At 46.0% G+C, this 25,947-nt stretch overlaps 1 protein-coding gene across 1 annotated transcript in view; it reads left to right on the forward strand.

The window, feature by feature from the left end:
• Nucleotides 1-25,947, forward strand: part of ZFR2 (zinc finger RNA binding protein 2) — a 379,518-nt gene that overhangs the window by 64,255 nt on the left and 289,316 nt on the right. Inside the window, exon 3 of the mRNA XM_077475662.1 lies at nucleotides 12,005-12,167. Coding sequence (XP_077331788.1) covers nucleotides 12,005-12,167 — 163 coding nt within the window. The remainder of the gene's footprint in view (nucleotides 1-12,004; nucleotides 12,168-25,947) is intronic.

Here is a 25,947-nt window from a genome sequence, read left to right on the forward strand (position 1 = left end):
GCCTCTAGCCCAGCTTTGCAAAGTCTCCTCCTGGTCCTCTGTTCACCATCATCCATATAGCGCAAACAGTTTATGCAGCTCTTTACAATATAAAAAGGAGACCATACAGTTATAATACAATAAAATACAAGAGGATTAAGGGGACCCTGCTCAGAAGAGCTTACAATATGGCGGGGCAGGTGGTACAAAAGGTTGTAACTGTGGAGAATGAGCTGTGGCTTCACAGCCAGGCACCCACTGCGAATGCACGAGCTGCGCTGCACGCAGTGACTGGCTGTGCAATCATCTGGGACCTGTCGCGTGTCCCAGATTGACTAGAGGGAGGGGGGAGAGGCGATCTCCCTTCCTGCATCAAGGGAAGTGACATCAGGAGCCCAGGTGCCAAAGGAGGCAGACTGAGGAGGCAGACTGAGGAGCCCCCTAGCAACAGGCATTTAGAGGTGAGTAAAACATTTTTCTCAATGTGTTTAAATTTTTTTTTTTTTTTTTTGTGGAGTGGAACTCCACTTTTAAGTTGTTCAGGTTGGTGGGGTCCAGTGAGGGCATTTTAAGTATAGGAGTGATCTGTGCATGTTAGAGGGGAGGGGAAGGTGCCACTAAAGAGGGAGAGGTTGAAGATGTGATGGAGCATAGGATAGAAGAAGAGGGTGACCGTAGTTGTGAGGGAACAGGATCCAAGGGACAATTGGTTAGGTGGGCACCTGAGAAGTTTTGTAACCTCTTCAGTAGTAGCCAATTCAAAAGAGGAGAGTGTTGAATGTGCTGTTAGGCAAGGTATGTTCGGTGGGGAAGATGTACGCACAGTGAAGGTGTCCTCATGAATTGCATCAATCTTGTCTTTGAAGTGATTGTCAATCTCTTGGGCAGTGAGTGAGTTTGTGCGTAGAGGGGGTGGGGGACGAAGCAGAGAGTTAATGGTTGAGAAGAGCCGACGGGGACTGAATGACAAGGTATTAACAAGAGACAAAGTAGGCTTGTTTAGCAGCATGGAGGCAAGAATTGTATTTTAGAATGGCAGATTTATATAGGGTGAAGTCTTGCAGGCATTTGGTGTTCATACATTTTCAAAGTTTTATCAGGTGGACCGCAATTCTCCGCGGATGCAGCTTTCGGCCAGAAGGTTCTTGAAGCATTACACTGAAGTTGGGTCTGTGGATTTTTTTTGTTGGGCCTGTTGTTTGCCTAGTAATTACCCTCCCTTCTCATTTATTGCTGGGGGATGTCACAGGGTCTATAAATACGTTGGGTAGTTCGCGCAATCTATAATCTAACACCAAAGAAATTCTTCAAATATGAATTGTGCTCAAATACTATGTTTAAACATATACCACATGCAAATCTTTTACAATACCATCTACGTGTGTTAAACTCCAACTCCCAAGCCTTTATAGAGCAAATTCTTATATATATATATATATATATATATTATACACGCACACACAGTGCCTTGCGAAAGTATTCGGCCCCCTTGAACTTTTCAACCTTTTGCCACATTTCAGGCTTCAAACATAAAGATATAACATTTTAATTTTTTGTGAAGAATCACCAACAAGTGGGACACAATTGTGAAGTGGAACGAAATCTATTGGATTTTTGAAACTTTTTTTAACTAATAAAAAAAATGAAAAGTGGGGCATGCAAAATTATTCGGCCCCCTTGCGTTAATACTTTGTAGAGCCACCTTTTGCTGTGATTACAGCTGCAAGTCGCTTGGGGTATGTCTCTATCAGTTCTGCACATCGAGAGACTGAAATTCTTGCCCATTCTTCCTTGCAAAACAGCTCGAGCTCAGTGAGGTTGGATGGAGAGCGTTTGTGAACAGCAGTTTTCAGCTCTTTCCACAGATTCTCGATTGGATTCAGGTCTGGACTTTGACTTGGCCATTCTAACACCTGGATACGTTTATTTGTGAACCATTCCTTTGTAGATTTTGTTGTATGTTTGGGATCATTGTCTTGTTGGAATATAAATCTCCGTCCCAGTTTCAGGTCTTTTGCAGACGCCAACAGGTTTTCATCCAGAATGGTCCTGTAATTGGCTGCATCCATCTTCCCCTCAATTTTAACCATCTTCCCTGTCCCTGCTGAAGAAAAGCAGGCCCAAACCATGATGCTGCCACCACCATGTTTGACAGTGGGGATGGTGTGTTGAGGGTGATGAGCTGTGTTGCTTTTACACCAAACATATCGTTTTGCATTGTGGGCAAAAAGTTCGATTTTGGTTTCATCTGACCAGAGCACCTTCTTCCACATGTTTGGTGTCTCCCAGGTGGCTTGTGGCAAACTTTAGACGAGACTTTTTATGGATATCTTTGAGAAATGGCTTTCTTCTTGCCACTCTTCCATAAAGGCCAGATTTGTGCAGTGTATGACTGATTGTTGTCCTATGGACAGACTCTCCCACCTCAGCTGTAGTTCTCTGCAGTTCATCCAGAGTGATCATGGGCCTCTTGGCTGCATCTCTGATCAGTCTTCTCCTTGTCTGATCTGAAAGTTTAGAGGGATGGCCAGGTCTTGGTAGATTTGCAGTGGTCTGATACTCCTTCCATTTCAAAATGATCGCTTGCACAGTGCTCCTTGGGATGTTTAAAGCTTGGGAAATCTTTTTGTATCCAAATCCGACTTTAAACTTCTCCACAACAGTATTATGGACCTGCCTGGTGTGTTCCTTGGTCTTCATGATGCTCTCTGCGCTTTCAACAGAACCCTGAGACTATCACAGAGCAGGTGCATTTATACAGAGACTTGATTACACACAGGTGGATTCTATTTATCACCTTCAGTCACTTAGGACAACATTGGATCATTCAGAGATCCTCGCTGAACTTCTGCAGTGAGTTTGCTGCACTGAAAGTAAAGGGGCCGAATAATTTTGCACGCACCACTTTTCAGTTTTTTATTTGCTAGAAAAGTTTAAATTATCCAATAGATTTCGTTCCACTTCACAATTGTGTCCCTCTTGTTGGTGATTCTTCACAAAATTAAATTTTATATCTTTATGTTTAAAGCCTGAAATGTGGCAAAAGGTTGAAAAGTTCAAGGGGGCCGAATACTTTCGCAAGGCACTGTGTATATATGTATGTATGTATATGTATGTGTGTGTGTGTGTGTATATATATATATATATATATATATATATATATATATATATATATATATATATATATATATATATATACATATATATATATGTGTGAACAAACCAATACCACAGTTCCTTCAATGAACTATCAAATCTTCCTATGTTCACGTGTGTTGCTCCTCACCACAAATCACCCTTCGTGCCACCACCACCTTAAGAAATGGCAACTCACCAGAAATATATGGGATCTCGCTTTTGGTTCATTCAATGGATAACCACTCCTTAAACCCGCGTATTCTTACATCAGCAATCCACCGATTATGCAGACTCATAAACATATGGAACCAACATAGTGTAAAAACGTTCTAACTTTTATAAAAAAAAAAAAAAAAAAAAAAGATTGCACTCACATGATTCTGTGTCAGTTAGCCAACACTACTCGATACAGTTCCACACACGGCTCATGTGTAAGGCAAAGTCTACAGGTTTGGAAATATCAGTTTGTAAATGGATAGAAAACTGGCTAAAAGACAGAATTCAGAGAGTAGTGGTTAATGATTCTTACTCTGAATGGTCTAAGGTTATCAGTGGTGTACCCCAAGGTTCAGTGCTGGGACCCTTACTTTTTAATATCTTTATAAATGATATTGGGTCTGGGATCAAAAGTAACATTTCCGTCTTTGCAGATGACACCAAGCTATGCAGTGGAATAACGTCCTTACAGGATGTCTCCAATTTACAAGCCAACCTCAATGCTCTGTCTAATTGGGCGACTATGTGACAGATGAGGTTTAATGTTGAGAAATGTAAAGTTATGCACTTGGGGGCTAAGAATATGCATGCATCATACATGCTAGGGGAAGTACAACTGGGGGAATCCATAGTGGAGAAGGATCTGGGGGTTTAAGCTCAATAATAGCATGCAATGCCAAGCTGCGGTTTCCAAAGCGAGCAAAGTCCTTTCCTGTATTAAGAGAGGTATGTACTCCAGAGAGCGAGAGATATCATCTGCAATATGCAGTTCAGTTTTGGGCATCAGTTCTCAAAAAAGGATATTGGGGAACTGGAGAAAGTGCAGAGAAGAGCAACCAAACTGATAAGTGGCATGGAGGAACTCGGCTATGAGGAAATATTAGAGGAACTGAATTTATTCACTCTTGATAAGAGGAGATTAAGGGGGGATATGATCAACATGTACAAATATATAAGGGGTCCATATAGTGAACTTGGTGTCGAGTTATTCACTTTACAGTCAACAAAGAGGACAAGGGGGCACTCTTTACGTCTAGAGGAAAAGAGATTTCATCTCCAAATACAGAAAGGTTTCTTCACAGTAAAAGCTGTAAAAATGTGCAATAGTCTCCCTGCAGAGGTGGTTATGGCCAGCTCAGTGGATTGCTTTAAGAAAGGCCTGGATTATTTCCTAAGTGTACATAATATAACTAGGTACTCCGATTGCCTCTCGGGGGATCAGGAAGGAATTTTTTTCCCCTGCTTTAGCAAATTGGATCATGCTCTGCTGGGGTTTTTTGCCTTCCTCTGGATCAACTGTCGGTATAGAATTGGGTATATGGGATTGTATATTATTAATATATTTTTTTTTTTTTGTGGTTGAACTGGATGGACTTATGTCTTTTTTCAACCTGACTAACTATGTATGTAACTAAGCTTATCCAGCCATGAATGAAAAAGTGCGGTCTGGGCCAATCGATGTTCTGCAGGCTCTCTTCCTCTCCCTGATTCACCCACTGTCGGTACCAGCGCTACAAACCACACCAAGGGTGATTTGTGGTTATCTGTGCGCCGGTATTTTCTTTTGATTATATTTTTTCACATTATTTGAGGTTCAGGGTAGTGTAGCACTATACGGGCAGCACAAAATACACAGAATGGAAGTATTCTCCTTTTTTAAATAATCAGAGGATTGATGTAGGAGAATTGCTTGATAATTTCGATAATACCACGGCAGTAAATTTTGGAACAGGGGTTTAAACACTTAAAGAATGCAATGGACAAGCAAATTAAGGTGTGGTGGGATATAACACCACTACAACAGTACAGAGAGGCTAATATTACACCTTGGAGGCTTATATGGGATTTTGGGCCTAATGGATGAGAACCTATCAAAGGCCTGGTTTGGTTTTTTCAGTGGATGCAAAGGGAAACTATTAGATATAATTATTGATAGACAGAGATTGTTAGCAAAAATAGAAGAAAATATTAACAACATTAAAGAAAATATGGTACCACACATTGACTCTAATGATTATAAAGCCAGAGCCAGCAAACTGCAGGAATTTTTGGTTAAAACGGATAATGAGGTAAAAAACAAGAAGGTGAGAAAGTATTAGAGGGACCAGAAGGATTATCTTGCAGGTAAAGTGTATAGGTGGCAGGAGGATGAACAAACACCTAGCTCTAATAATAGATCCCTGAATGAGGAGTGTGAAACCCAGGGGAATGCAGTAGGAAATCAGAATGGGAAGGGAAGGACTCCACCCACAGGCAATAAAACTGAGGTAAACACCAATATTGATATGTCAAGTAAGGGTAATGGCCATGTTGGTGAACAAATGATTAATACATCTAACCAGCCCCAGCAACAACCTATGGGACAATACACCAGACTCTGGAGGGATGGTTATAGGGGAAGAGGGAGAGGGTATTATAACCCACCCTACAGACCCCCACAGTGGCAGGGGGAATGGAGGGAGTGGAGGGAGCCCATGCCGGTTTTCTGGTGAGTTGCCATTTCGTAAAGTAGTGGTGGCACGAAGGGTGATTTGTGGTGAGGAGGAACGCAGGTGAACATAAAAAGATTTGATAGTTCTTTGAAGGAATTGTGATAGGGGAATTGCACCCCAGTATACAAGCATACTTTTTGGAATTGAGAAAATGTATGGACTTCAGGAGTTCTTTTGATTTTTTTTGGTATTGGTTTGTTCACGGTCACTCCATTTAGGCGGGAGGTGGATCTGTCTTGGGAGTATGACCCGCGATCCCTGCTGGATGAGTAAGTAGATGCTGCATCGGCCTGGTCCAGGCATGATTTGGAGCAACTAGGTACTCCCCTGGGGTAGTTAGTTCTGGGAAATCTCCTCCTCTCCCTCCCCCTGCTGAACTGCCTGGTAGCTGTCGCAGTCGGTTGCTGGGCTCCACTAGGTGGATGTTTAGGCCCCTACCTGACCTTTTGGGGGGTCCCCTCAGGGCAGTCTCTGTGCTCTCCAGGTGCGGGGTGTGTGGCTGGCATTGTCCTCCACGTGTAGCAGCCTCCATTTTAGTTTTGGGTTTGGCACCGCAGCCATTTTCCCGTAGCTGCGGTGGCCATTTTGCCTTGGTCTTTGCACATTCTTGGCTTCGGGCTCTGTCTGAGGAAGGGTGGCCATTTTCTTGTAGCCTTGTGGGGAGACCGCTGCTGGTCGTTTATCTCTGGACATTACTCCTGGAGCCTGGCACGACCGAGGATCTCCTCATGGCTTATCCCATCTGCCGGAGGACGGACAGCGCACAGCACTGCTCCTCTGAGGTATGAGTCAGGGTGGAGTGTCCTCCTGGGGTTTCCCCATTTTGCGAGTGCCCCCCCCCCTCATGGGCTTTCGATCCCTGGTGGTGTCCGGTCGAGCCTGGGACTTTCATGGCATCTGAAACAAGTGCCCCCTCCCCCAGACACCCCCGTCACGGTTGCTGGTTCCTTTGGGTCTGCTGTTCCCCTGGAGCGCTTTGTCGGCGGTCCTGGAATCTTTCATCTCATGGGTTGAGATGGCGTGCGGGCGTAAGGTGAGTAAAGTCCCCTACCCCGTCCATCTTCTGGGGAGGACTCTGATCTGGAGAGCTGGACACCGGGATCCAGTATTTAGCTTTTTTAGCCATATTCCTGGCAGGGTGCTTTTTACAGATCCAGGGCTGTGGACCCCCCAATAAAAAGGGGGCCCTAGTCCCTGAAGGTTTTTTTAACGGAGCCCACCGTGAGAGGTGAAAATTGGGTCTGTTACCACAGAACCCTGCAGCTTGATAAGGTAAGGGAGATTCCTAAGGAATTTTTCAAATTCTTGTGGGTTTTCTCCTTTTTAAAGTAAATTTTGCTATGCCTATAGTCATCACCGGGGGCTGTCAAGCACATACCTGATTCCATGCTTGTCAATCTGTACAAGCTGCACACTTCCTCCGGCCCAGGCTGCAGTAAAGTCACAGGAAAAGGTTTTTTTTTTTTTTTTTTTTGCTCCTAGGAATGTCCCCCCACCTGAATAGCTTTTCCTCCAGGCAGGGAGAACATGGCATTATACGGCGGTGTGCCACTCCGCTCTCGCCACCTTTATGGTGGTTTCCTTCGTCAGCTCCTCCACCCCAGGCCTCCTCTATGCGGTCCGGCCAAGATCGGAGCTCGTTCGCGCAGGAAAATTGTGTGTGTGTGTGTGTGTTACTTAACCACTTGACGTCCATGCTATAGCCCAAATGACGGCTACAGAGCGGACCTGAATTTCTGGGAGCAGTCCTGGAAGAAGCATCTGTCCAAGGGAAATGGTCCGGAACCAAAAGGAACTTGCCCTTCAACATTCAAAAACTCGGGCAGCGTGTCTAGCCCTAAGGGCCTGGACATTTAGGTTGCAGAATTCTCCTGTCAGGATTCAATCTGACAATGCCACAGCAGTGGCTTTTATCAATCACCAAGGGGGCACCAGAAGTCAGGCAGCCCAGGGAGAGGTAACCCATATCTTAACCTGGGCAGAAAAACATGTGCCGTGCATATCGGGAATCTTAATTCCAGGGGTAGAGAACTGGCAGGCAGACTACTTAAGTCGCCAGCAGTTGTTCCCGGGGGAATAGCCCCTTCAGCGCGACGTGTTCCTGGCTATATGCCAAAGATGGGGGATCCCGGATGTAGATCTTTTGCATCCAGGTTCAACAGCAAAGTTGACAACTTTTGTCAAGAACAAGGGATCCATTCGCATGCGGTACAGATGCGTTGGTGACCCTGTGGGATCAGTTCTCACTGAATTATGCATTCCCTCCTATTCTGCTGCTACCTGGACTTCTTTGCAGGATCAAGCGGGAAAGGAAGTCGGTAGCTCTTGTGGCCCAGAAGATCTTGGTATGCAGAAATGGTAATGATGGTGGTTGGTGCTCCATGGCCCCTACCACCACGTCCAGACCTTTTTTACAGCCGCTAAATTTAAAGGTTTGGCTATTGAAATCCACATTCTAAGGAATCGTGGGCTTTCAGGCTCAGGGATGCCTACCTTGATTAATGCAAGGAAGCCAGCTTCCAGAATCATTTTGTTATAGTTTGGAAGGCATATGTTTCTTGGTGAGAATCCAGGCGTTTGGCATCCTAGGAAGTATGTCATGGGTAGAATTCTTGCCTTTCTGCAAATGGGGCTAGAAATGAAACTGGCCTTAAGTACTGTGTGTGTTTCAGCATCTGCTTGCTTTGCATTCTTTGATCCAAAGCTTTATACAGGGGGTAACGCAGCTTAATCCACCAGTTAGGAACCCTTGGGACTTGAATTTAGTTCTTTCGGCATTACAGAAACAGCCTTTTGAACCAATATGACATATTCCTTTGGTCCTTTTGAAAAGGAAGCTAGTGTTTATGGTAGCCATTTCTTCTGCAAGAAGGGTATTGAGTTGGCTGCTCTTTCTTGTAAAGAGACATATTTAATCGTTCACGAGTATTTTTGTATCCTCATCCTAGCTTTCTGCCAAAGGTGGTTTCAGGTTTTCACCTAAGCCAGGATATTATTTTACCTTAATTTTTTCCAGAACCTTGTTCTAAGGAAGAAAAGTTACTATATTCTTTGGATGTAGTGAGAGCGGTCAAGATCTATTTGAAGGCAACTGCTCAGAATCAGAAAAAAGATGTTTTGTTCATGTTGCCTGAAGGTCTTAGGAAAGGACGGGCAGCATCAAAATCCACTGCCAAGTGGATTTAGCAGGTAATTATTCAAGCTTATGGCTTCAAGAAGGTGGTTCCACCTTTTCAGGTCAAAGCGCACTCTACCAGGGCTATTGGTGCTTTGTGGGGAGTGCATCACCAAGCCTCCATGGCTCAAATCTGCAAGGCCACAACTTGGTCTTCAGTCCATACATTCACCAGATTCTATCAGGTGGGTGTAAGAAGGCATGAGGATATCGCCCTTTGGGCGCAGTGTGCTGCAGGCAGCAGTGTAGATCCTCAGGTCTAATTGCACCCTACTTTTGTGTCCCCTCAAGGGGCATTGCTCTGGGACATCCCATACAGTTACTCCCATACTAAGTTGTGCTACACACATGCTGCCTTTATAACTTTGGCAAGCATTTGCTACTTTTAAGTTAATTGGTTTATGGAATATCTGCCATTTGTTGGCCAGTATTCCAAAGGCGCATTCGACTAGTCTTCTTGCTCGGCATAGACGGTAATTGAAAATTCTCTTCCGAGTATCTAGATTTCACAAAGAGTATGGCTTCATAAGATGCTCATGGATGGCAAATGCGTCATCAGCCACAAAAACATATGGCAAATCAGGAGCCTCTGACCCAGGCAATGGTTGATTATCCGGCAAGTCCAGTTGATTGGAAGCAAGACGCTTTCCAAATTTGGTATTCTGGAAAACTGTGGAGTCTGCACAGCTACCAAATGATCCAATATCTACAAATATAAATTTATAGTCGGAATCTACTACAGCCATCAAAACAACCGAAAAATACTTTTTTGTAGTTATAGTATTGACTTCCACTATGGCAAGGTTTTATTAACCTAATATGTTTGCCATCAATTGCACCTAGACAGTTTGGGAAATTAGTCTTGCTGAAGAACTGCTGTGCAATATCATTCCATTTCTGTTTATTCGGAACGGGCATAAATAGATGTTTGAGATTCCATATTTCATCACACGTATGTTTTAGAATTTCACCCAAAGTAGATATTCCTATTCGGAATTCATACTGTAGTGATGTGTATGTATTTCCAGTTGCCAAGTATCTGTAAAAAGAGAACAATTAATTTTATCTTTCAGTAAAAACATTGAGGATTAGATGGGAAACTATGCAAAAAAAAAGTCATATCAAGAGAGATCCGGATCTACATCTGTCCGCTCTGTCATATGATGCACAAATTACCTCAGCGTTATCAGTAATCGTTCACATGGTGTTATAGCATCTCTGCAATTGGTATCCTGTCTCATTAAGGTCGTTGTCAACAGGTCGAGCAGAAAGTCAAATCTATTGAAAGAAATACATTAGGGTTGGAAGTTTGAGAGTATGGGTAGTGGGATTAGGGTTAGGGTTGGGAGTTTGAGAGTAGGGGGAGTGGGATTAGGGTTGGGAGTTTGCGAGTATTGGGAGTGGGATTAGGGTTAAGATTTTGGGAGTTTTTTTGCGAGTGGGGTTAGGGTTAGGGTTGGGAGTTTGAGAGTAGGGGGAGTGGGATTAGGGTTAGGATTTTGGGAGTATGGGGAGTGGGATTAGGGTGGGTTGGGAGTTTGAGAGTAGGGGGAGTGGGATTAGGGTTGGGAGTTTGAGAGTATGGGGAGTGGGATTAGGGTTAGGGTTGGGAGTTTGTGAGTATTGGGAGTGGGATTAGGGTTAAGATTTTGGCAGTATTCTTGCGAGTGGGATTAGGGTTGGGAGTTTGAGAGTAGGGGGAGTGGGATTAGGGTTAGGATTTTGGGAGTATGGGGAGTGGGGTTAGGGTTGGGAGTTTGAGAGTAGGGGGAGTGGGATTAGGATTTTGGGAGTATGGGGAGTGGGATTAGGGTTGGGAGTTTGAGAGTATGGGGAGTGGGGTTAGGGTTGGGAGTTTGAAAGTAGTGGGAGTGGGGTAAGGGTTGGGAGTATGGGGAGTGGGATTAGGGTTGGGAGTTTGAGAGTAGGAGGAGTGGGGTTAGGGTTAGGATTTTGGGAGTATGGGGAGTGGGATTAGGGTTAGGATTGTGGGATTAGGGTTGGGAGTTTGAGAGGGTTAGGAGTTTGAGAGTGAGAGGTGGGAGGGTTTGTTTGGGAGTAGGAGTGGGTGTTGATGACTGGCATATTGCCCCTTACGTTGCGATGCTCATCAGAGTATAATTTCAAAATTTATCAGGGTGTACTCTCAGGTCCTGATAGAGCAACATGTATTGTCCTCTGTCTGCACGCATTTGATGGATGGGATGAACCCAATAACGACGCTGCGCTCTCTGTTGTAGATGTTCCCAAACATAGCACGAATATCGACAGCAGCTCAAAATACTCCATCTTCTTCTCGGTCTGTTCCTTCTGTCATGAAATAACAGGAAGTGATGTAAGGGGGTGGGGTTGTTTGATGATTCCAACGCACTTTCAAAAGCACTTCAAAAACGCTATAAAAACATGGACGCTAGCGCTACAAAAACGCGCTAATAACGCTATGCGTTTTTAGCGCGTTTTATAAACGCCCCAGTGTGAAAGGGGTCTTATTGCTGTGGCTCTGCGTCACGTGATGTACGATAAAGAAAATAGTATTTTTTATAACTGCTTACCTGTAAAATCCTTTTCTTGGAGTACATCACGGGACACAGAGGTCCCTCCCCTCTTTCAGGTTATACAGGTATTGCTCCTCTACAAAACTGAGGTACTCCCAGTAAGGGGAGACGTTATATGGGGAATTAAACTTCCTGTTTAGGGTGTGCCAGTGTCCCTCACTTGGACGTGCTATATAACCCATACTGTTACTGTTGCTCTGTCCCATGATGTACTCCAAGAAAAGGATTTTTACAGGTAAGCTTTTATGAAAATCCTATTTTGAGTCTAGGTGCTATTTATTGTATGTCTCAGAACAGGGGGGAAAGCTGGGGGTTCCCAAAGAAAATGTTTTCCCACGGCCCTGAATATTTAGGCAGTAAATCTTTCTTTTAGTACCCATGTGTTAATTTTCTCAAATATGGAAATAAATATTTTTGCACATTCTATGATTGACATTTTATTTTTATAGGAAAATAGTGCTTATGAAAATATGCCACCACAAGGCAGCTATGATCACAGACAAAATTATCAGGAGGTGGAACCTCAGAACCAAGAGTATGATTACTACATTGAGGAAAAAAGGGATAACCGAAAGGGACCACGGAATATGCCCACTTGGGATGTGAAACGAGGTAGGATTTCATTCACCTTGTCTTGTGTGGTACATGATTTTCCATTTCTAATAGCAGATACCTCCAAGGTGCTATTGCTTTTTAGTGTCAGTCATACTTTAGTAATAAGTAAAATAAGTTGAGGTATATTCATTGATCCAGTCGTGCATTTTTCTCTTTACAGTGTGGCATTTATTTGTTACAGTCAATAACATATTTACAGTGTTTCGTTTTGAACTCTCCTAGAGTAAATATGAAAATGGCAATATGTATTTTGTCCTTAGATTTGTATGTTATGTATAACACATATATATGGACCTGTAGTATTTTTTTTTTCTGCTTGCTGCAATGTGACCCATTTTTATTAGCAATATTGGTTTTAATGTACAGTGCATGTCAAACAACAAGATATACAAATTAAAGACAAATTCTAAAACCAATGTATTTATAATGTGGTTTCTCGTTACATGGTAAGCGAGGTTGAAAAAAGACACCAGTCCATCAAGTCCAACCTACAGTGTGATTTTATGTCAGTATTACATTGCATATCTGTATGTTGTGGTCGTTCAGGTGCTTATTTAATTTTTTTTTTTTTTTAATTGATGCTCCCCGCTAAAACCACCACCTGTAGGAGAGGGTTCCACATCCTTAACGCTCTTGCAGTAAAAAACCCTCTACGCAGTTTAAGGTTAAACTGGTTTTCTTCTAATTTTAGTGAATGGCTGCGTGTCTTTTAATAAATTCCCTTTTGCGGAAAAGTTTTTATCCCTATAGTGAGGTCACCAGTACGGAATTTATAAATTGAAATTCTATCTCCTCTTGAGCGTCTCTTCTGCAGAGAGAATAACTTCAGTGCGCGTAACCTTTCCTCATAACTAATGTCCTCCAGTCCCTATTAGTTTTGCTGCCCTTCTCTGGATTCTCTCCAGTTCCAGCACATCCTTCCTGAGGACTGGTGTCCAGAACTGGACAGCATACTCTAGGGGCGGCCGGTCCAGAGACTTGTAGCGTGGGAGAATTATTGTTTTATCTCCGGAGTTGATCTCCTTTTTAATGCATGCCAATATTCTGTTTGCTTGCAGCAGCATTGCATGCCATTGCTGAGCCTACCATCTATCTACTAGGAACCCCAGGTCTTTTTCCATCTTAGATTTCCTCAGAGGCTCTGACACCATACCCCCTCCGGTGAGTAGATTGCATTCATATTTTTTCCACCCAAATGCATTATTTAAAATTTTTCAACATTAAACCTCAGGCTTTATAGGTTGGACCTATAGAGTCAAAGATGCCATAAGGAGCAGGGTTGTTGGGTTTTGGCAATAGAGGTTTTGATCCTTTCTGGGAGGTCTTCATCCTTCTTTCTTCTAGTATACTGTTAACCATGTCTTCATGGGATGGAGTATATTTTGATGTTTATTTAGGTGGGATCTGAACCCTCTGAAGTTCAGAGGGTGGTGATAAATGGGGCGTACTCGGAATGGTCAGGGGTGGGTATTGGGGGGGGGGGGGCCAAGGTTTTGCACTGGGACCGATCCTATTTAATTTGTTGATAAACAACCTGGAGGATGGGGTAAACAGTTCAATCTCTGTATTTGCAGACAATACTAAGCTAAGCAGGGCAATAACTTCGCAGGATTTGGAAACCTTGCAAAAAGATCTGAACAAATTAATGGGGTGGGCAACTACATGGCAAATGAGGTTCAATGTAAAATAATGCATTTGGGTGGCCAAAATATGAATGCAAGCTATACACTTGGCGGAGAACCTCTGGGGGCATCTAGGATGGAAAAGGACCTGGGGGGTCCTAGTAGATGATAGGCTCAGCAATTGCATGCAATGCCAAGCTACTGCTAACAAAGCAAACAGAATATTGGCATGCATTAAAAAGGGGATTCATTCCAGAGATAAATTGATAATTCTCCCGCTCTACAAAACTCTGGTCCGGCTGCACCTGGAGTATGCTGTCCAGTTCTGGCACCAGTCCTCAGGAAGGATGTACAGGAAGTGAGTACAAAGAAGGGCAACAAAGCTAATAAAGGGTCTGGAGGATATTGGTTATGAGGAAAGGCTGCGAGCACTGAACTTATTCTGTCTGGAGAAGAAACGCTTGAGTGGGGATATTATTTGAATTTCCAAATACCGTACTGGTGACCTCACAATAGGGATAAAACTTTTTTGTGGAAGGGAGTTTAACAAGAATCGTGGCCACTTATTAAAATTAGTAGAAGGGGGGGTTTAACCTAAAACTACAGAGAGGGTTCTGTATTGTAAGAGTGGCAAGAATGTGGAATTCCCTTCCACAAGCGGTGGTCATTGATAGTTTCAAGAAACTATTAGATAAGCACCTGAACGACCACAACATACAGGGATAGACGAGGTAATGCTGACACATAATCGCACATAGGTTGGACTTGATGTCTTTTTTCAACTTCTCCTACTATGTAACTATGTACAGCATGTGCAAATGGGTATATACCATACAATATAAGAGCAGTTGTTAAGGCTTACAATCTGCCTATTCTAAAGTTGGTGCACTAAATGTGGGAATGAGGCTGATGGATAATAAGCAGGACTTGCTGATTATGCGCTTCCAGCTTGAATGCTGTTGCAGTAAAGAAAATGTCAGAGGCGATAGAAAAGAGAATTGAATTTGGCTTTAACCACTTCAGCCCCGGAAGGATTAACCCCCTTAATGACCAGGCCATTTTTTGCAATACGGCACTGCTATACTTTAACTGACAATTGCGCCATCATGTGACGTACCCAAACAAAATTGATGTCCTTTTCTTCTCTTCACCAACTGACACAGCTCCTCTCTTTAGACCATTGGGTTGTTACGCCACCTTTAGGAGAGGACTAGGCATAACATGTTAACATGTAATATAAAACTCAGAACTTTCTAGTTCCGCCCAAGGGGCGGTCCCTTAGGTAACAACCCATTAGCCTGCCTTGCAGCTTCAGTTTTTTCTTCTTCTTCCTAGTGAAGGAGAAGGACCTATGAACCCTGCGGGCCCATCGGTCCATGTTTTTTCTTTTCTGCAGAAGCTTTGCTTTTTGCACAAGATTAAATATCCTGTGATCTGCTATCAACATCCGGCTGGGTGACAGGCTGGATACTCTTATCCTTAGTCTCCCCAGCCTGGGCAGCGAGCGTGTGCAGACCAGAGCTCCGCGTTGGGTTGGCCACGACATGCCTCAGCTTCAGAGGTGGTCATGAGTGTTAATGCTCCGGGGCGCACACATGACTGGGCTACTGATGTCTGTGTCACAGTGTGCCGGGCCAGCAGCCACCCCGTACTGATCGGAGAGTGGGTCTGTGATGGAATGTCTCCCAGCTCTGCAGGACTGGTAAGTACAGCTCTCCATGTTTCAGTGGGGCCAAGCAGCTGGGCATTCCCTGGGGGGTCGATTCGGGGGTCCCTCTCCTCCCTCTCTTCTCTCCCTGTCTTCCCTCCCCCCTCCCTGTGGGGGATGCTGCATGGGCTGTTGAGTAGTGTGTGTGCCATATACAGGGGCTCTCCGGCGGGGGCTCTCACCTGGGGGGGGGGGGGGCTGCACTGGCTGGCTGTGCCCTGGATGTGTGTGGAACTCTACCTGGAGGTGTCTGGAGGCTGTGCCAGTTGATCGCTGTAGCGCTGTTCACCACCATTTCTCTGCCTGTTTTGTTTCACTGTCCCTCATGGTACAGAGTGTTCGGCGGCCATCTTTGGTGGGGCAAGGAGCAGCATGCTTCCATGTAGTTCGGCAGCCATTTTCCCTGTGATTATGTCCTTTATACTGGACACTCGGCGGCGATTTTCTTGATGCCTGAACACGTTTTTGATCAGTTTCAGCGCCATTGCAGCAGCTCTGTACAGCGCAGTGTGATCTCTTATGCACCTAGGAGCTGACACAGGCACAGCTAGCTGGACAGCGCAGAACCAGTCAGGGTGGCGAGTCCTGCGGGAAAGAGCCCCTTAGCCGGCAGCAGTTAGGACAGTGATGGTCCCACCCTCCTAAGTCCCCATCAGGTGGTAGACAGGGTAGGGTTAGCATGGCTTCAGATACTGGTGTTTCTTCCCCCAAAATCCAGGCAATTGCAACTGCTTCGCCTGCAGACTGCGCAGTACCTCTGGACGCTTTGTCGGCGGTCCTCAATTCGTTCGTTGCCAAGATGGAGGCGGTGCGTGGGCGCACAGGTGGTAAAAAACAGCCCCTGCCCTCACGTTCTCCGGGGAGAGCTCTGACACAGATTCGATCCTTGCTCTGTTGTTTCAGATGACGCTGACCAGGACTGTTTGGACAGTGAGGATGAGTCCCCGTCCGGGTCCGTGCGCGACAAATTGCTTGTTGGAGCACTTACCATGGCTGTGCGTGATACCCTGAAGATAAAGGAGCCAGCAGATCCCTCTGCTGATGTAGCAATCCCTTTTGGGTCCCGTAAGCCAGCCCGTTCACCTAAGGTGTTCCCGTATCCGACTTATTTTGATAAGTTAATTTACAAGGAATGGGGTTAACCGCAACGGACCTTTTCGGGCCCCAAAAACATAGCGGTGCGCTACCCCTTTGAGGAGAGCCTTCTCAAAAAATGGTCGGCTCCTCCGGTCATAGACCCGCCAGTATCCAGGTTAAGCGAAGTAACCACGATCCCGGTAGAGGGGACTCCTGCATTTAAGGGCCCCACGGACAGGAAGGCCGAGGCAGTGGCTCGCTCCTTGTTTACAGTTGTGGGGTCAGCCGTGTGACCTGTACTGGCACCCGCACTGGTGTCGCAGACACTGCGTGGGCAAAACTTTTGCACCGCGAATTGGGAGAGCAGGCTTCCCCTGTCTGTGTGGAACTAGCAGACCAACTAGTGCAAGGCCTGAAGTACGTTTGTGACGCAGCCTAGATACGCGTCCTCTGTTATCCAGGGCTTCAGTGTCAGCTGTGGTGCTGAGGCACCTGAGTTGGTTAAAATGCATCCAAAAAAGCCCTGACAGATGGCGACCGACTCTTTGGAGCCTTTTTGGATGACTTTATTACTTTTTCATCCGCTCGGGGGCTTCGACCAAGCTTCCCCAGCCCGACAGGACGACCTCTGAAGGACCAAAGCATTCCTGAAACCGCAAGCCTAACAAGCCTGCAAGCAAAAGTGGTACCGCATGAAGGTTTGTCCCCGCCCGCAACACAGGTGGGGGGTCGCCTTCGGGAGTTTTCAGCCCGGTGGGCTTCTCGGCTGTGCGACCAATGGGTCTGCGATCTGATTTCCTCAGGCTACAAGATTGAGTTCCTCTCTTAGCCGCAAAACAGATTCTTCTCCTCCAGCATACCTGTACTCCCAGCTTGCCAGGAGGCCCTTTTGGGGCCGGTAAGGGACCTGCTGAGTTGCTAGGTGATAGTACTTGTTCCGTACTCAGAACGCTTCCAGGAGTTCTACTCAAACCTGTTTGTAGTCCTCAAAAAGGAAGGGGTACGTCTAATCTTGGACCTGAAAGCCCTCAATTACTACTTGTAAAAGTACAGAGGTTCAGAATGGAATCCGTTTGCTCAGTAGTCACTGCACTCCATCAAGGAGACTCCCTGGCATCCTTAGACATCCAGGATGCGTACCTGCACATACCCATATGCCTCTGGCATCCGAAATTTCTGCGATTTGCAGTCTGGAAGCCCACGACCGTTTGTGGCTCTCCCTTTTGGTTTGGCATCAGCCCCCTGAGTCTTTACCAAGGTATTGGCTCCTGTTCTTGCGTTGCTGCGGCAACGCAGGATTGTGATCGTGGGATACCTAGACAATCTCCTTCTGAGAGCATCTTCCGCCTCAGAGCTAGAGGAGAATGTGGCGATCACTATGCAGATCCTGCAGGATTTTGGGTGGCTGTTGAACCTAAAAAAAAGTCAGTGATTGTACCGACTCAGTGTTTGGAGTACCTAGGCTTACTGCTAGACTCCATGAAAGCGAGAGTTTTTTTCTCCCTTAAGACAAGCTGCAGACTCAGAGCCGCGGTAAAACTGTTGATGAACCACAGGTGGTCGTTGCTACGCCTCTGTATGTGAGTCCTTGGACTTATGGTGGCCTCCTTCGAGGCAGTAGCGTATTCCCAGTTTCACGCCAGAATCCTGCAGAAGGAGATTTTGACAAAATGGGACAAATCTCCGTTGTCCCTGGAGCGGCAGATTCAGGTGTGCCAGTTAGTCAGGGATTCCCTGATCTGGTGGCTGAGGTCCCTGGCACTTGGAAGTCGTTCCTACCTCTGAAGTGGACCGTGATCAAGACAGACACCAGCCTATATGGCTGGGGTGGAGTAATGGGAGTTCAGTCGACCGGATGGTCGCTCACATCCTTCAGTGGGCAGAGCAACATGTACTGGCCCTCTCGGCTATTTACATCCCGGGAGTGGAGAAATGGCAGACAGACTATCTAAGTCGCCAGATGCTGGACCCAGGAGAATGGGCGCTGCATCTGGAGGTGTTCAGGCTTCTGTGCCTGCTATGGGGCACACCAGATGTAGATCTTCTGGCCTCCCTTCTCAATCGGAAGGTGCCGAGATTTGTGTCTCAGGACAAGACATCCTTGGGCAGACGCGTCAGACATGCTGGTGGCACCATGGGATCAGTACCAGCTGATCTTTGCCTTTCCTTTGTTGAAACTGTTACCACCTCTGCTCCGCAAAGTGGAGGCCGAGGAGATCCCTGTAATACTGATTGCCCCAGATTGGCCCCAGTGTCCCTGGTACGCAGACCTAGTGCACCTGGTGGGCGACTCCCCTTGACGACTGCCGTTACGAGAAGTCCTTCTGTCTCAAGGTCCGATTCTCCATCCTGCTTTACCATCGCTTGTTTTAACAGCATGGCTATTGAGAGCCAGGTGTTGAAGAACCGGGGTCTTTCGGACTTGGTGATCCCAACTATGCTGAAAAGGGAAGTAAACCCTTCCAAACAACTTGGACCTATAGGTAAGCCTAGATTAAGGCTTACCTGTAGGTCCAAGAAATATCTCCTAAACCTATATGGTTTAGGAGATATTTGCCCGAAAATGGGCACCGCTGTCTACGGCGCATGCGCCGTAGACAGCGGCGCGCATGCGCAATAAATGCGGCAAGTCCAAGAATGGATTTGCCAAATTTGTCGACTCCCGTGCGCATGCGCGGGAGTGACGTCATCGCGGCCTCGCCGTATGACAGCGGCGGAGCTGCGAGGCGCGACTCCCGTGCGCATGCGCGGGAGTGACGTCATCGCGGCTTCGCCGCTGTCATTGGTCGGAGCTGCGAGACGCCACCAGCAAGATGGACGCGGCGGACTACAGGGATCAGCGGCGACTTCGCTGGCTCCTGTGTCAGGTAAGTGACACATAATGAGCTACTATGCGATGCATAGTAGTCCATTATGCTTTACCTTTGCAGGGAAAAAAAGAGGAAGTAAACCCATCAGGGTTTACTTCCTCTTGAAAGAACGGAAATCATCTTCTCGGAAGATATATCATCGTACCTGGAAGGCCTACATCTCCATGTGTGAGGAGAAAGGATGGCGTCCATGCTCTTTTTCTATATCCCGGATTCTGCTGTTTCTACAGCAAGGAGTAGACAAGAAATTGGCTTTAAGCTCCATTAAAGGACAAATATCAGCATTGGCTGTCTTTTTTTTTTTTATTTATTTTTTTTTTTTTTTCAGTGACCCCTGGTGTCTCACTCTCTAGTGAGCACTTTTGCTCAAGGGGTCCAACATGTAGTTCCTCCGGTGCGTCCACAGTTACCCCCGTGGGATCCGAACCTGGTATTATCGGTGCTTCAGAAACCGCCATTTGAAAATATCAGAGAGATTCCCCTGTTGACTCTTTCCCATAAAATGGTCTTTCTAGTGACCATCATATCAGCCAGGAGGGTTTAGGAGCTGGCGGCCTTGTCTTGCAAGTGGCCCTATCTGGTCATCCACAGGGATAAGGTGGTGTTGCGTCTGCAACCTTTTCTGCCAAAGGTGGTTTTGGCGTTCCACATCATTGAAGACATTGTGTTACCATCTCTGTGTCCTAAGCCGACACAGCCTAAGGAAGTGGCCCTTCATGCCCTGGACGTGGTTCGGGCTCTGAGGGTGTATTTGTCTGCCATGGCTCCATTTGGGAAGTCAGACTCCGTTTGTTTCGGTGGCTGGTCCGAAAAAAGGAATTGGCGGTCTTGTCGGCCACCATTTCTAGGTTTCCTATTTTTCCCACAAATAGAGCTTTCTTTTAATGCCATTTGATCACATCTGTGTGTTTTTTTATTTTTTGCGCTATAAACAAAGCAATAACTGCTATAAAACAACGAATAAATATGTAAAAAATATTTTTTTTTTCCATCAATTTAGCCCAATTTGTATTCTGCTACATATTTTTGGTAAATAAAAATCCCAGTTGGCGTACTTGGATTGGTTTGCGCAAAAGTTATTGTATCTACAAACTATGGGATAGATTTAGGGACTTTTTCTTTTTTTACTAGTAATTATGGCGATCATCGATTTTTAGCGGGATTGCGGCAGACAAATTGGACACCAAATTACACTTTTTGGGGACCAGTGACGCCAATACAGTGATCAGTGCTAAAGAAAATGCACTGGCACTGTATAAATTACGCTGGCAGGGAATGGGTTATCAGGGCAATGAAAGGGTTAAATGTGTTTCCTATGTGTGCTGGATGCTGACATTAGAGAAAGAGAGAGAGAGATTGGTGGGTTTCCTGATTAGTAGGATTTACAGATCTCTCTCATTCTGTGACAGACTGTGTGCCTTGTTCTAACCACTTGACCACTGGGCACTTAAACCCCCTTAATAACCAGACCAATTTTCAGCTTTTGGTGCTCTCACACTTTGAATGACAATTACTCAGCCATACAACACTGTATCTATTTGACATTTTTGTCCTTTTTTTCACACAAATAGAGCTTTCTTTTGGTGGTATTTAATTACCGCTGTTTTTTTTTTTTTTGCGCTATAAAAGAAAAAAAAAGACCGAAAAATTCTGTAAAAAAATAAATTTTTCTTCGTTTTTGTTACAAAATTTTGCAAATTAGTAATTTTTCTTCATATATTTTGGCTAAAATTCATACCACTACATATCTTTGGTAAAAAAAACAAAAAAAACTAATCGGTGTATATTATTTGGTCTTAGAAAGTTAGAGTCCGCAAGCTATGGTGCCAATCTCTGAAAATTGATCACAGACCGACGGCCTATCTAATTTCTTGAGACCCTAACAAGCCAGGAAAGTACAAATACCCCCCAAATGTTCCCTTTTTGGAAAGTAGACATTCTAACGTATTTATTAAGAGGCATGGTGAGTTTTTTAAAGGTGTTATTTTTTCCCACAATTCTTTGCAAAATCAAGATTTTCTTTTTTTTTTCACAAAATTGATATATTAGGTTATTTCTCACACACAGCATATGCATACCACAAATTACACCCCAAAACACATTCTACTACTGCTCCTGAGTATGGCAATACCACATGTGTGAGACTTTTACATAGCGTGGCTATGGATCCTGATTGGACGCCCTCAAAAAGTCTTATCGACCATGTGGAGAGGCATAGCCTGATCACTCTCAGTTCGAGTAGATTGATCGGCAACTTTGATTCCTCCCTCGACCAGAGGCCCTGGGTCGACTGAACTCCCATTACTCCACCCCAGCTGGATAGGCTGGCGTCCGTCTTGATCACTGTCCACTTCAGAGGTAGGAACAACTTCCTGAACCCAAGTGCCAGGGACCTCAGCCACCAGATCAGGGAATCCCTGCCGATCCAGGGACAACAGAGATTTGTCCCATTTTGTCAAAATCTCCTGCAGGATTCTGGCGTGAGCATGGATGGGTATGCAGAGTATGGATGGGTGAGCATGGATCGATGGATCTGTCACTAAGCAGCGCTGTGGGCAATACACATGCAGCCCACAGTGCTGCTGCCACCGATCGCTCCCTTCTCTGCTCACACTGGACGGAGAGGGGAGGGAGGAACCGGAAATCACGTCGGTTTGTTTACATGTGATCGCTCTGTTATTTGACGGAGCGATCACGTGGTAAACGGCCGCGATCAGCGGCCATTCACTGTGATCTGTGATGCGCCTCATCCTCTGGACCCGCTGGTCACGGAACTTCTCGGGTGCGCGCGAGAGTAGAATTCTGGGAGGACGTCGTAGTACGTCCTCCCAGAGTTGAGCAATCGCCCTGTAGCCGTCATTCAGCTATGGACCGGTTGCTAAGTGGTTAAATAGGCAGACCGCTGTTCTGTCATTCCCCCAAACTATTGCAGGTGTCCAGTCAGAGAGGGTTGCCGTTGGTGCAAGTGCACGCCCCAGACTAGGAAGCGCGAACAACGTACAGGTACGTTGTTTTGCGCAGCTGGGCCGCCCTGCCGCAGTATGTGGGCGGTTGGGAAGTAGTTAAATGAAAGTGGGGAAAATACGTTTCTGTGGTAGCTTTTATATGTTCCTTCTATTGTTTGTTTGGCTGCACAAACCTAGCACTGCTCTTGTAGCATAAAGTTCCAGACAAGGATAAAGACAGGTAAGCCCTTTAAGGAAATAATCCTGCAACCCCCCCCACCCCCATCCTCAGCCTCTGCATCAGCCATTCATCTTCCTTGTCTATGGCAACTTTAAATATGCTTTCTGTTATTTTGTCAACTAAAAAATACAGGAGAAATCATGCAAAACGCCTAACTAAATTGAAGGTAAATAAAGAATAGTGGTAAATGGACTCAATCTGTGAAAGTCACAATGGATTGATGTAAACTAGGCCTCATGCATAGTACATGGTATAAAAAAAACACCAGTAGCATTAGCTGTAAAATGGGGTTAGTAGTACTTTTGCTATTAAAAAAACAAAAAAAACTATACTCCCACAAAAGCTTATGGCTCAAAAATGCTGATAAATACTGACTAGCCAGGTTTTTCATTGTTTTTTAAAGAGGAAGTAAACCCTGATGAGTTTACTTCCTCTTTCATTCCCTGCAAAGGCAAAGCATAATGGACTACTATGCATCGCATAGTAGTCCATTATGTGTCACTTACCTGACACAGGAGCCAGCGATGTCACTGCTGTCCCCTGTAGTCCGGCGCATCCATCTTCTCGGTGGGGTCTCGCTGCTCCGCCGCTGTCATTCGGCGAACCCGCGATGACGTCACTCCCGCGCATGCGCACGGGAGCCGGCACGCTCGGCATCTTTGTCGTTCACGATGCCGCGCTCAGTGCGCCTGCGCGCCGCTGTCTACGGCAGTGCCTGTCTTTCGGCAAATATCTCCTAAACCGTGTAGGTTTAGGAAATATTTCTTGGACCTACAAGTAAGCCTTAATCTAGGCTTACCTGTAGGTCAAAGTGTGTTGTAAGGGTTTACAACCACTTTAAGCTTTTATCAGTAATGCCCTGTACACACGGTCGAACATTCTGATGCCAAAATCCGTTGGATGGTTTCCGACGGATTTTTGCCCAAACTCATCTTGCATACACACGGTCGCACAAAGTTGACGGAAAAGGCAATCGTTCAGAACGAGGTGACGTAAAGCATGTACGACAGGACTATAAAGAGGCCAGTAGCCAATATCTTTCGTCTCGTAATTTATTCTGAGCATGCGTGGCACTTTGTGGGTCAGAATTGTATACACGCAATCGGTATTTAAAAGATCGGATTTTGCTGTTGGAAAATTTTAGATCCAGAGCTCAAATTTTGTGTGTCGGAAATTCCGACGGAAAAAGCCCACACGTGAATGGAATTTCTGACCACACAGTCCGATCGTACATTTTCCGCCGGAAAGTCCGACCGTGTGTACAGGGCATAAGAACTTTTTTGCAGCTGAAAAGCTCCTCTAAAACCCACTTTTTCTGGGTTTTTTTTTTTTCCAGCCTGAATATGCCCCTGCCAAAAAACACTGATAACAGCCTGTGTGCGCATGGACACCTAGGATAACGTGCTGGGTAATTTACTGGCTGCAGAAAAAAAAAAAACGCTAGAAGCCAAAAACAGCAGCTGTAAAAACATCCAGTGTGCATGTAGCATTAGGGGTTCTAAGTAATTTTCTAGCAAACAAAAAAGTTTTTAATTTGCAAACAACACATCTAAAAAAAGAAGAGGCCCGGTCCTTAACCACTTGCCGACCGCCGCACGACGATATACGTCGGCAGAATGGCACGGGCAGGCATATGGGCGTATATATAAGTCCCTGCCTGCCTGCGGGTGGGGGGCCCGATCGGGCCCCCCCCCGGTGCCTGCGGCGGTCGGCATTCCTTCGAGAGCGATCCGGGATGAGGGGGCGGCCATTCATTCATGGCCACCCCCTCGCGATCGCTCTCGACGAATGGAAATCCCCCGTGACATCACTTCCTCTCCTGTAATGTAAACACAGGAGAGGAAGTGATGTATTCTCTCCTCCGTGTCGGTATTTTCCGTTCCGACACGGAGGAGAGCGGATCGGTGAGTTGCACCAACACTCTACACACACAGTAGAACATGCCAGGCACACTCACACCCCCCCTTTACCCCCCGATCACCCCCCCAATTACCCCTGCCCCCCAGTCACAGTGACACCAATGTCATTTTTTATTTTTTATTTTTTTTTTTTGCATTGGTGTCATTTGTGACTGTAATAACTGTTAGGGCAGTTAGAGTTAGCCCCCTTTAGTTCTAATGTACCCCCCTAACCCCCCCAATAAAGGTTTAACCCCGTGATCACCCCCCGTCGCCAGTGTCACTAAGGCTGGGTTCACATTGCAGCGGTTTATGAGAACGAATGTGATTCGCACCGCACTGCAGTGCAAATCACATCCGATCTCTGTGCGATTCGAGTTCAGCCATTCGCCGCACCCGCCGCACCCGCCGCACCCGCCGCAAATTCGCACGGGACCCTTTTTTTGGCCCGCAGCAGAATCGGATCGCATGGGTGTTCACACCATGCGATCCGAGTTTGCAGATCGCACTGCGATATGCGAACTGATCTGGGGGTGTCAGTAACATTTCACTGACACTCCCAGCAGTTCGCATAGGGCAGTGTGAACTGCCGCCGGGAGGCATGCGATGCGGGAACCCGCCGCGGATTCGCGGCGTTTCCGCATCGCTCCAGTGTGAACCCAGCCTAATAAGCGATCATTTTTCTGATCGCCGTATTAGTGTCACAGGTGACGCTAGTTAGGCAGGTAGGTATTTAGGTTCGCCGCAGCTTTTTATAGCGCCAGGGACCCCCATATACTACCGCATAAAGCCCCCTGATTGCCCCCTAGTTAACCCTTTCACCAGTGATCACCATATAACTGTTACAGGTGACGCTGGTTGGTTAGTTATTTTTTTATAGTTTCAGGGCACCCGCCATTTATTACCTAATAAAGGTTTAACCCCCTGATCACCCGGCGGGTGTCATTTGTGACTAATAACTGTTAGGGCAGTTAGGGTTAGCCCCCTTTAGTTCTAAGGTACCCCCCTAACCCCCCAATAAAGGTTTAACCCCGTGATCACCCCCCGTCGCCAGTGTCACTAAGGCTGGGTTCAGATTGCAGCGGTTTGAGAACGGATGTGATTCGCACCGCACTGCAGTGCAAATCACATCCGATCTCTGTGCGATTCGAGTTCAGCCATTCGCCGCACCCGCCGCACCCGCCGCAAATTCGCACGGGACCCTTTTTTTGGCCCGCAGCAGAATCGGATCGCATGGGTGTTCACACCATGCGATCCGAGTTTGCAGATCGCACTGCGATATGCGAACTGATCTGGGGGTGTCAGTAACATTTCACTGACACTCCCAGCAGTTCGCATAGGGCAGTGTGAACTGCCGCCGGGAGGCATGCGATGCGGGAACCCGCCGCGCATTCGTGGCGTTCCCGCATCGCTCCA

Source organism: Lithobates pipiens, unplaced genomic scaffold (assembly GCF_037356315.1).
Source record: "Lithobates pipiens isolate NorthernLeopardFrog02 unplaced genomic scaffold, aLitPip1_a1.2 Scaffold_13, whole genome shotgun sequence".
Taxonomy (NCBI): Eukaryota; Metazoa; Chordata; class Amphibia; order Anura; family Ranidae; genus Lithobates; species Lithobates pipiens.